Below are 12246 nucleotides of genomic sequence, written 5' to 3' on the forward strand. Positions count from 1 at the left end.
CACCCTCTCTTTGCTGCAGTCGCTCTGGCTGTGCAACCGGCCTCTGCACCTGGCAACCTCTTGGGAGGGAGGTGGTGGATCCTTGGCTGGCCTTGGAGGCGATGGGTGGGAGGGAGGAGGCCGAGAAGGAAAAGGAGCCAGAATGAAGACTCTTGGAAGAGTTTTTTATAGTTTTTAATTATTTCAAGACGTGTTGTCTCCTTGCTTCTTCCTAGCTTTCCTATGAAAGTTGAGTTCCTTGATGCATGAAAGTGACCTACCACGAAACTCTTTTTAGCACCCAACATATTCCCAAATCAGTAAAAACTATACAGGCATGCGGTCAAAGGGCTAAAACGTCATCTTATCTGTACAAAGACCAAATCCAAAACAAACATCCATAAAAGTCCTCCCTGAAAGGAAGCCATCTTCAATGAATTTTTATGTAATCTTCCCTTTTTCAAAAAGTATTTGTGACACTATTAGTGTAATTTGATTATATAAGTTGCACCTCTTGATCTAAGTAGCCTAGTTTGATGCATAGGCTTTATTTGCCTTAGTTTGATTATGTATATTGACTCAATTATGCGCATACATTTGAATTTTGAAATTCTCAATCTAAATTAGCCTATCCTTGGCAATGCATATTTCTTCATTTTAGATCTGATCATCCTTTTTCTTATAGCATAATTGATATGGATATAAATTGGAGTTTTGGATCTAGTAAAATTAGATTTTATATAATTAGTGCATTTAACTTCAAAAATCAATATAATTTAGTTTTGCAAAAGCCATCCAAATTACAAAAGCTATGATCCTAGTTAAATACAACAAAATGATGTTAGATGGCTTGCCTTGTTTTCTTTTATTTTTCTTTCTTTTTTTAATCTGACTTTGTTGACCAAAGCTCAAAACAACTAAAACCATTGAGATTGTTGAAACTAAAACTCTACTTAGGGGAGACAAAAACCAAAACCAAAAAAGCAAGTGTTAAAACCCTGTTCTAAAGGTTGACAAGCAAGTCATTAATGGACCTCATGCAAACCGGTGCTACAAGAATCAACTACATGATCTTCTCATTGATGTACCCATAGGGGTGGCAATCCATGACCTAACTCGCCACCTCGACATGCAATTGACCCGAGATAAATATGTTTAAGTTCGGTATAAATAGGTATGTTCTTACTTCTTAAACAAGTCAGACCCATTTTACTTGTTTTACCAGAAAAGGTCAGGTTCAGGTTAAGAGTCCTACCCCATCTAACCAAGCTAGATCTGTTTACCATCTAAGTTGATTCAGCCCTGTTTAATATGTTCAGCACCCGACTCATTCCAACGTTGGAGAACATGGTTTTGGGGCAGCACATCCCTTCCACTTTTCCCTCCCACAATCCTATTTCCTTGCCGCTCCCTTCCTGTCAGATGTTGAGACCCAAAATCCCGATTCCAGGAAGGGCGTTGAGACATAAGATCCCAATTCCCAACTCTCCAAGAGTCATCACCCCACTGATGAGAATCTCCACAATAGAGCCACCCACAATGACCTCGCTAAATGCTAATTGCTTTTCTACATGGTTCATGCCCTTTGGTTCCCCTGCAGCCACCTTCCCCTCTAGCCGCACCACCTGGCCCTTCGAGTCCAGAATCCAGAGCAAGGTTTAGGACTTTCTCAAAATCAAAATCAACTTGAGTTACATTGCCACTCAAACCCCATAGATTCTAGGGTTAGGGTTTGGGGGAAGGGAATTTAGAGTGAGATGAAGGGGGAAGGGAGGCAATAGATTGGGGAACAAATTAGGGCAACCCAACCCAACCCAATCTGTTTATTAAACAGGTCATGCATGTTGGGTCATGTTACCCACCTAATAAGCAGATCGGGTTTAGATCTTAATATAAAACTAGTTTATTAAATGGATCAGATATAGATTTATAGTTTTTCATCCCAACCTGTATTTAACCCGACACACATGTGCAGGCATGTCCTTGGGGCCTCGAAATGATAGCTTATGCAGTCGATTCATTATAATAAAAACAACATGAAAGAATATAAAGTGCACAATAACAGTTCTAGCAAGAAAGAAAAGGCCATATTACATGCCACTCAAGGCAGAAAGAAGTATGATATCTCATGTACGATCAAATTACAACTTTCTGTTGATACAAGGCTTGGATCAAAATGAACCCAGATAAGAATAAATGTCAAAGAAAAAATATTTGGTATACCCTATATCGGGCACTTAGAAAATTTCAGAAGTTCCGGGATGAAATTTTAACTCTAGACAATCACTAAAAACAAAGAATGCATACATTCAATTATCACATATCAATTTAACTCTTGATTGATTCATGGTTTTTCATTGCACTGCCTGAACTATGGTGAGATTTAGTATCAACAAACACAGCAGAGAGTGATAGTTTGATTTATTGAACAGAAAAGAAATCATTAGTCAAAATATTAGAAGGACTAGTAATGGATGATACCAACATGTGACCTACATTTCCATTTTTTACCTTGAACATATGATATTTTTAAACTAATAGAAACTATTCCTGTGAACTTTTTTTTTGGCTAAAACCGAATTGTATTAATCAGTTAAGAGTTGTGAATGGCTTATTAATGATAGTATTACTAAGCATATGTTAGCATATGCAAACAACAGATCTAAAAGAGGATAGTGTAATGAAGCATGTGAAAGATTTAAAGCAGATATAAATATAAGATGCATCTGCAACAATGTTAAGCCATCAAACCACGATACCTTGAATGGTTCATTGTTAGTTCGGAACTCTATACCAGGGATATCACGTAACCAAACTGGGAAACCCCTATGAAAATGCATAAACACAAACAAGGTCAGAGAAGAAAATGTTATGCTAAGACTGTCCGCACAATTACATCATCCACAAGAAAAGGACAGATGTAAATAGAAGCAGAAGATTAGGGAATAAGCAGAGGAAAATACTCAAGCTTCCATGGTTTCTGCCAAAGTTACATATAACTATTGCAGGATTTTAGAAGAAAATAGATCACAAATTAGTACCAAGAAATAAGGACCAAAAGTGCCACAAGTAAAATATATTTAATTTTCATATGATGCCCTTGGAGATGTATTTAATATTTGACTGGTATGATAGAAGTATGTCTAAGGGTATAGACTTTTGTATGTCTAAGGGTATAGTCTTTTGCTGGTTTATTTTAGTGATATTTAAGTGCTCAAAAAGACTTAACATATTTTCACAAATCTTAAGTGTATCAGATGATAATTACACCCACATCATTAATGCAAGCTTTCTTTCATTGCTTGGTCAAACAAAATTTGATGAGAGTAATAAACAGGTCCAAATTATTCTTTTTCTACTTCTATTACCACCATGAAAAATAACTGCAATCTATAAATAATTTTTCTACATGCTAATTTTGTTATGCACTGTGATGACCTGATTTGCAACATGGGATGTCATAAAATCATGTGAAAGAAGGTAAAGAAAGGAGAAACAATGAGAGAATGCGATATGAATATATGATGAAAGTTACATGGCGCCAATTTCCAGTTTGAGCATTACATAAACCAGTGAGGGGAAGCAAAAATGACAAATGCTTTCACATTGGTAATTAATGAATATAATGTAGTGAACCAATAGAACACCGAAGAACCATTAATCAACTTGAATATGCACTACAGTCTACAGGATAAATAGCAAAAACAAACCATCAAATCCACCAATAATTTCCATCAAGCTGGAACAATGTCACAGAAGACCTATCTTGCAGTGAGTAATTAATAACTTGACAACTTGACACCTATACTGCCTTGCAGACGTACCAGCCTGCCTTTCTAGAAATCTGATATAAAATGTGTCACTTGTGTGCAACTTTCCCATGCATAAGATGGACCTAAATAGCTGGATCAACCAATGAGGCTTCGGGCTTCGAAAGAAAAAAAGGAAGGCTTTTGAGCACAAGGTTCGCCAGACTGCTTCTCGCTGCGCTCGATCAAAGAAAGGGAAAGAGAACAAGAGCTGGAAGCGGTCAAGGGAAAGGCCTCTTCCTCAACCAATTAATGGCTTAAGCCGCTGTTACCATTTCCGCAACCTAAACCTAACTAATACTTAGTTGTTTCCATTTCCTGGTTGGAGCTCCGCTCTTCCCCTCTCCCGCTCTTCGTGCATGAGCAAAGCCGCCCCCTTCGAGGAATAAGCAGCATACCTTTTCCTATAAGGTCGGCTAGCCTTGGAATACCTTCTTCGGATTGCTGGAGATGCACCATCGGAATAAGCAGCTGAATAGTCAGCCCCCGTAAACACAGCCCCAGAATTCGCTAGGAATAATGAATTTGCGGAATTATCCTGTGAATTAAGGTTATGGTCAGCTATGCGGATTTGAGGGAATTCAACATTCAGCCACGCCACAACAGAGAAAAAAAACTGCAGGCAGGAGGAAAAGGATAAACCCGTCTAGTCAGTCATTTCTATTCTTTAAAGGCAGGAAGCTCCTCAGTTCACGCCAAACGTTGGACTTCCCAACAGGTGGAAAACAAAGAACCAAATCCTGCAACTAGGGTAATATGCCCGCTCTCCGGACAAAAGAAGAGGTGGCTCATGCCGGTGAAAGAAAAGCTCACCCGAACCCGATTCCTCTTGCTCTTCATATATGGGACAAGTGAAGGGAAGCTAAGAGAAAGCCAAGCAAGCCCAATAAAATAGGTTAGTTAATAGGCGCCCTTCAAAGGAGACCCGTGCCCTGGATGTGAGATTTGAGCCAGAAGAAGATGAGGATCTGCTCCTGCCTCCCTTGCAGTAAAAACTCTCCTCTCTAGCAGGAGTTCCAAATCGACCTGAATCATTGATGTGCATCTAACTGAAAGCGATCATGCTCAACCTCCTCGGTGCTACGTTCTTCCATAATAAACTAGATCGCAATATAGTTTTAATGGTTGTCAATCTCTGTCGGTGAGTTTTTAGACACAAGGTCGCAAGAAATTTGGGTTGTAGAATAACATACACTTTTCATACCAGACCAAGCACCAAAATCTATTTTTTATTTTTCATTATCCATATTACCTCCAACAAGTAGCAGTTACTACTAGTAAAACATGGAAAGCAACCCAGCCAGCACTTGAAAAATGTTTAGTCTGCATATAAATGTTTGTTTTATAATGCATCTTGGCCTGGAGAATACTGGCATATAAATGACAACATCAAGATAAAAACCCTAAGGCCATAACAAGTGAAATACTAATAGCATAGAACTTTCAAGCCATAGTAAATAATATTATGACCAAATAAACAATCCCTAATCCTGATAAAAGGACATTCAGCTTGGCAAAAATGAGCCAGTTTGGCACTTCTAAGACACCAAGAAGTTGTATCTCATCCTGGCAACCTAAAGTCATATCCAACAAGGTTTGCCGTCTCGATACCGGACCCTGTACCGGTGCTACACTAGCACAGTGTCGGTACGGTACAATATGGAGTTTTTTTGGCGTATCGATACTCAGCACGCCACCCATACCAAAAATCGGTATTGAACTGGTACGGCATGATATGCTCTATATTGCCCGATTCGGGCCAAGATGGTGTACCTTGATATCCAATATAACTGAAGTGGAAGCCCTGCAATCAACATACAGCCCCAAAAGGCTATTGTTGTAAATAAATCAAAAATAAGAAAATGATGAGAATAACATCAAAATTTAATGATACCCCAAAGATCTTCTCTGAGGATGATAATGTTATTTCGATAATTAACACAACAATTGAGGAAATATCAAATTAACAACACAGTTTAACTTGATACATCACTAAAGAATGCTACACCCTCGATACATTCACGATACATTGAGAAAATGAGATCAAGACGACTCTCAATGATTAACAACGAGATAAAATATGTAGTAGAAAATGATAGAGAGCTTTCAAATCTATTTCGGCAAAGTTTCAAGTCAAGTATACTCTTAAGGGCAAAACTGTAATTTTCATTGTTAAGGGTATGAAGCTCTATCATGCCATACACTCAAAATTATTTGAAATATGTTCTATTGATCCTATGAACTAGTCTAACCTTAAGATGCAGAAAATTGTGAGTTAAGTTGACCCCAAAGAGGTTTGGAATCGACCCTGATACATATGGCACGCACTGGCACGGAGTGACACACTTGGCACAGAGTAGGAGTCGACCCTAGAAGAGGTGGAGTCAACACTGGCACGTTTTGGGACGATCAGGCACATCCTTGCAAAAATGGCACAGATGAACAGTAACTGGGGCCGACCTCAAAAATTCTTGAGCCGACCCCAACTTGCAACCTCAAAAAAAATAACTCTCTGGAATTTACTGAGAGGGCCGACCCCAAGTTTTCTTGAGCCGACTCCAGGTGGAGCCGACCCTAGTGGAGCCGACCCCAGGATGAGTGTTCAAAAAAAAAAAAAAGCATGTCTCTGAAATCCCTGAGAGGGCCTACCCCATGGAGCTTGGGTCGACCCCACTGTAGCATGGGTCGACCCCAAGAAAGCATGAGTCGACCCCAGAGAAACAGTCAAAAAAACAAGGTTCTGTGGTTCCTGAGAAGGCCAACCCCACTGTAGCAGGGGCCGACCCCAGAGAAGTTCGAGTCGACCCCAAAGCTAATGAACAGTAACTTGAGCCGACTCCAGAAAAGCTTGGGTCGACCCCAGCACGGATGACAGCCCACCGGCTAGTTCTGCAGAAGTACTTTTTGAGCTTCCAACAGCCAGAAACGGCTAGTTTTTCAATTCAAACAATTAGAGAGTGACCAATAGAGGTTGGGGAGGTATTTAAGAGATACTATTGATTAGAGAAAAACATCTTTTGACATTCAAAAAGAATATTCAAGAGCAAACCCTAGAAAAGAAAGCCTCATTCAATTGCTTCATCAAAAAAGGGCCAAAAAAAAGTTGTTGAGCAGTTTCAAAGAGTCATCAATAGCTCCACCAATCCTTGTGAAGTGAAGCAAGCTTGACAAAGAAGAGAATAGCTCCTCCAAACTCTTCTTTGTAGTTTATAATTGTTTTATTTGCTCTCTTGGGAGCTCTCTTTTGTTACTTATTAATCTTGTTGTAAGGTTAGTTGGTAAGCCCGTAAAACCAACATTGTAAGTTGTTAGTGAGCCCGCAAAACCAACATAGATTATTGGTGATCCCGAAAAACCAAAGTGTAAAGGTTTTTGGATTGTAAGCCCGGAAAACAATCTAACTGTAATCCACGGAATTATAGTGAATTCCCAAAGGGACGCTTGGGGAGTGGACGTAGGTGCTTAAGAGAGCACCGAACCACTATATTTCTTATGTGTTTGTATTGTGTGCCTTTCTAATTTCACCACACACACTCAATTACTATTAGCTAAACTATCCATTCATCTATCAATTTGATTAAGGGATTGAAAATTTAGAAAACCCAATTCACCCCCCTCTTGGCTTGTCACCTAGGGCAACAAGTGGTATCAAAGCAGGTGCTCTCATAGTATTTATTGATCTCACGATCAAGAGCCAAAAATCATGGCAACCCAAGTAGGATGTTCTATAAGCGAGGGGTAATCCACAAATAGACCTTCCTTGTTAAATGGCACAAACTACACATATTGAAAAGTTAGGATGAGGATATTTATTCAAGCTCTAGATTATAATTTATGGAATATTATAACTAGAGGATCACACACACCCATAATTAGCATAGAGGGCACAATCATTCCTAAACCTGAAATAGATTGGGATGACAGTGATAAGAGACTAGCGCAACTAAACGCTAAAGCCATTAATGTACTTTACTGCTTTCTAGATGTAAATGAATTCAATAGAATATCTATATGCACCTCAGCCAAAGAAATTTGGGATAGACTAGAAGTCACACATGAAGGAACTAATCAAGTTAAAGAGTCAAAAATAAATATGTTAGTATATAGATATGAATTGTTTAAAATAGAGTCCACTGAGTCCATAACTGAAATGTTCACTAGATTCACGGATATCATAAATGGACTAAAGAGTTTAGGCAAATCTTATACTAACTCTGAATTGGTGCGAAAAATTCTCAGGTCTCTACCAAGAGTTTGGGAGGCCAAGGTAACCGCAATTCAAGAGGCAAAGGACCTCAACACACTACAATTGGAAGAGCTTCTAAGATCACTCATGACCCATGAGTTGACCATGAAGCAAAATTCAGAAGAAGATGTCAAGAAAAAGAAAACCATTGCCCTGAAGTCCACGACTCCAAAACAAAATATTGAATCAAAAGAGTCTCATGAAGAGGAGGAATATGACGAAGAAGGAATGGCTATGCTCGCGAAGAAATTCAGAAAATTCATGAGAGGGAAGAAAAAATTTCACAAAAGGAAGCCTTTTCTCAAAGGCAGCTCAAGCAAGGAAAAGAAAAAGGACAAAGAGAAAGAAAAAGAAGTGCCAATTTGCTATGAGTGTAACAAGCCCGGGCATTTCAAGATAGATTGCCCAAAATTGAAATGGATGGCAAGAAAACTCAAAAAGAAGATTCTCATAGCTGAATAGAGTGAAAGTGAGAAGTCAAGTTCGGAAAAGAAAGATCAGCAAGACACGGCTCAAATCTGCTACATGGCCAACGAAGATGAGGTAGATTCTGAACTTGAGTGTGATTTTACAGTAGAAGAATTACATGATGCATTTTTAGATCTTATGGAAGAGCACAAGAAGCTAATTAATAAAAATAAAGTTTTAAAAGATGAAAATCAATCTCTTATAAAAGAAAAGCTGAAACTATCTAATGACTTTAAAACATTAAGTAAAAAGTTCACTAATAAAACTAAAAATCTAATTACTGAAAATTTTAAACTAAAAAAAGATGCAGAAAAATATAAATCCTTAGTAGACAAGTTTACACTTAGCTCAATTAAATTAAATATGATTTTTGATAGTTAAAAAGCTGCGTATGATAAAGCAGGATTAGGATATAAAACAAATAGAAAGTAAAAATACTTAAGAATATATTTATAAAAGTCAAAAATAAAAATATAACTTGTCATTATTGCAATATAGTAGGACACAAAGCATACGAATGTAATTTTAGAAAATTCAACTATAACAAATTGAGTGAAAAGAGCAAACTAAAATACAAAAAAACTTGGGTTCCAAAAGGAACATCAAACACTAACCCTAAAGGACCCAACATAGTTTGGATACCTAAAGTACATCCTTGATTTTGATTGCAGGTGTGTCTTACAGCCAATGACAAGAATAGACGTTGGTATCTAGATAGCGGCTGTTCAAAACACATGACAGATGACATAGAGCAATTTGTCACCTTGGAATCTAAGGATGGTGGAGTGGTAACCTATGGAGACAATGGAAAAGGACATATCATTGGAAAGGATAAAATTCGTATCACTCCATCTACTTTTATAGAAAATATTTTATTGGTTAATAGTTTGAAACATAACTTACTTAGCATAAGTCAATTTTGTGATAAAAGTCTTAAAGTTTCATTTGAAGCTTCAGTATGCATAATCACAAATCCTAAAGATAATAGCATAGTATTCATTGGACATAGGCATGGAAACATTTATATGATAGATCTTGATGACTTAGCCAAAAAAAATGGGTTATGCTTAATCACAAATGAAAAGAAAAAAAATGAAACAAGTTGGCTATGGCATCATAGACTAGGACATGCTAGTATGAACTTAATATCAAAACTAGTCAAAAAGGATTTGATAAGAGATGTGCCAAAATTAATTTTTGAAAAAGACAAAATCTGTGGACCATGTCAATTAGAAAAACAAACAAGATTATCTTTCAAATCAAAGAATGTAGTGTCAACCACTAGGTCTTTTGGACTCATTCCCATGGATCTATTTGGACCTACTAGAACAACAAGTCCAGGAGGAAAAAAGTATGGACAAGTAATAGTGAATGATTTCTCAAGATAAACATGGGTTTCGTTTCTTGCACATAAGAATGAAGCATTTCCAGCATTTTTGAAATATTATAAAAATGTTATAACTGAAAAAAATTTCACCTTAGTTGCTATTCGAAGTGATCATGGAACTGAATTTGAAAATCAACATTTTGAAGAATTCTGTAATGAAAACGATATTTCTCATCAATTTTCAGAACCTAGAACGCCTCAACAAAATGGGGTTGTTGAAAGAAAAAATAGGACTTTGGCAGAATGGCTCGCACTATATGTGAGTCAAATCTTCTAAAGTACTTTTGGGCTGAAGCTATAAATACAGCTTGCCATATTTTAAATCGCGTTTTAATTCGTCCGATTACAAAGAAAACTCTCTATGAACTTTGGAAGAATAAGAAACCAACTGCTAAATATTTTAGAGGTAAGAACTCGATCCTCTCTAAGAAATTTGAATGATTATCTTGCTTTTGTTTCACAAATAGAACCTAAAAATTATGAAGAAGCTGAGCATGACATAAATTGGATTAATGTCATGCAAGAAGAATTAAATCAATTTAGAAAGAGTAATGTATGGACATTAACTAAAAGACCAAAGCATAATTCTGTAATTGGAATAAAATGGGTCTTTAGAAATAAGTTAGATAAAAATGGAGTAGTTACAAGAAATAAAGCTAGACTTGTAGCTAAGGGATACATTCAAGAAGAAGGGATAGATTTTGAAGAAACATTTGCTCCCGTAGCTAGATTAGAAGCTATTAGACTACTTCTAGTATTTGCATGCTTTATGGATTTCAAACTATATCAAATGGATGTAAAAAGTGTCTTCTTAAATGGTTATATAGAAGAGGAAGTGTATGTAGAGTAACCCCCTAGTTTTGAAAGTCATGAATTTCCTAATCATGTGTTTAGATTGCACAAGGCACTATACGAATTAAAACAAGCACCTAGGGCATGGTATGACCGACTAAGTAAATTTCTGTTAAATAATGATTTTAGTAGAGAAAACGTAGATAAAACACTTTTCCTTAAGAAAAAAGACAAAAATCTGCTAGTGGTACAAAACTACAAATATATGTAGATGACATCATATTCGGTGCCACTAATGATAGTCTTTGTAAAGAGTTTGCTGAATTAATGCAAGGAGAGTTCAAGATGAGTATGATGGGAGAACTTAATTTCTTTCTCGGATTAGAAATCAAGCAAACTAAGGAAGAAATTTTTATTCATCAAACTAAGTATACAAAAGAAATACTAAAGAAGTTTGGAAATGAAAATCACAAGGAAATAGGTACTCCAATGAACCCCACCAGTAAGCTAGACAAAGATGAGAAAAGAAAAAGTATAGATATGAAACTCTATAGAGGCTTAATTGGATCTTTGCTTTACCTTACTGCTAGTAGGCCTGACATAGTGTTTAGTGTAGGAATATGTGCTATATACCAATCAGACCCTAAGGAATCCCATCTAAGTGCTGTCAAAAGAATTCTTAGATATCTAAGAGGAACCACAAACATAGGGTTATGGTACTCTAGAGATTTTTGTCTTAATTTGCTTGCATACTCTGATGCAGATTTTACTGGATGCAAATTAGATAGGAAGAGCACTAGTGGGACATGTCAATTCTTAGAAAACAATTTAGTATTATGGTTTAGTAAAAAGCAGAATTCAGTAGTATTGTCGACGGCTGAGGCCGAATACATCGCTACCGGGAGTTGTTGTGCCCAAGTACTATGGCTCAAGCAACAACTAGAGGACTATGGAATCAAACTTGACAAAATTCCTATAAAATGTGATAACACTAGTGTCATCAATCTCACTAAAAATCCGGTTCAGCACTCTAAGGCAAAGCATATTGAAATTAGGTATCACTTCATCAGAAATCATGTGCAAAATGAGAATGTATGTATTGAGCATGTGTGTACCGAGAAACAATTAGCTGATATATTTACAAAACTTCTAAGTGAATATAGATTCTGCATGCTTAGAAGAGAATTAGGCATATGTGATCCCTTTGATTAAAAAAAAGGGGGGGAGAAAAAAGTTGTTTCATGATACGCTCCTCCCATTTTGTAAATTCCATGAAATATTGATAAGATTATTAATTTATAGATTCCTTACACATATATCAATGTCTCATAAAGATTTGTTAAGGATCAGAAAGAAGGAAGAATATAAAAAAAAAAAATTGGAGCCTGAACCGGGGCCGACCCGAGCCTAAAGTGGGGTCGACCCCTCCTTGAGTCGACCCAAGCAAAACTTGGGGTCGACCCAACGGCGAGACCCCCGTTTTTAAAAGAGAGCCGTGAGCTACATTAGGGCATCACTGTTCTTTGTACCCTCCCATAAACTAATTTTTTTGCTCTCCAATACCC

At 37.1% G+C, this 12246-nt stretch overlaps 1 protein-coding gene across 2 annotated transcripts in view; it reads right to left on the minus strand.

Moving 5' to 3' along the window:
* LOC103710847 (beta-galactosidase 15) overlaps positions 1 to 12246 on the minus strand; it is a 42483-nt gene that overhangs the window by 22971 nt on the left and 7266 nt on the right. For both annotated transcript variants that reach the window (XM_039133827.1, XM_039133826.1), the window contains exon 4: positions 2739 to 2805. In XM_039133827.1, coding sequence (XP_038989755.1) covers positions 2739 to 2805 — 67 coding nt within the window. The remainder of the gene's footprint in view (positions 1 to 2738; positions 2806 to 12246) is intronic.

Source organism: Phoenix dactylifera, chromosome 14 (genome assembly GCF_009389715.1).
Source record: "Phoenix dactylifera cultivar Barhee BC4 chromosome 14, palm_55x_up_171113_PBpolish2nd_filt_p, whole genome shotgun sequence".
Lineage (NCBI taxonomy): Eukaryota > Viridiplantae > Streptophyta > Magnoliopsida > Arecales > Arecaceae > Phoenix > Phoenix dactylifera.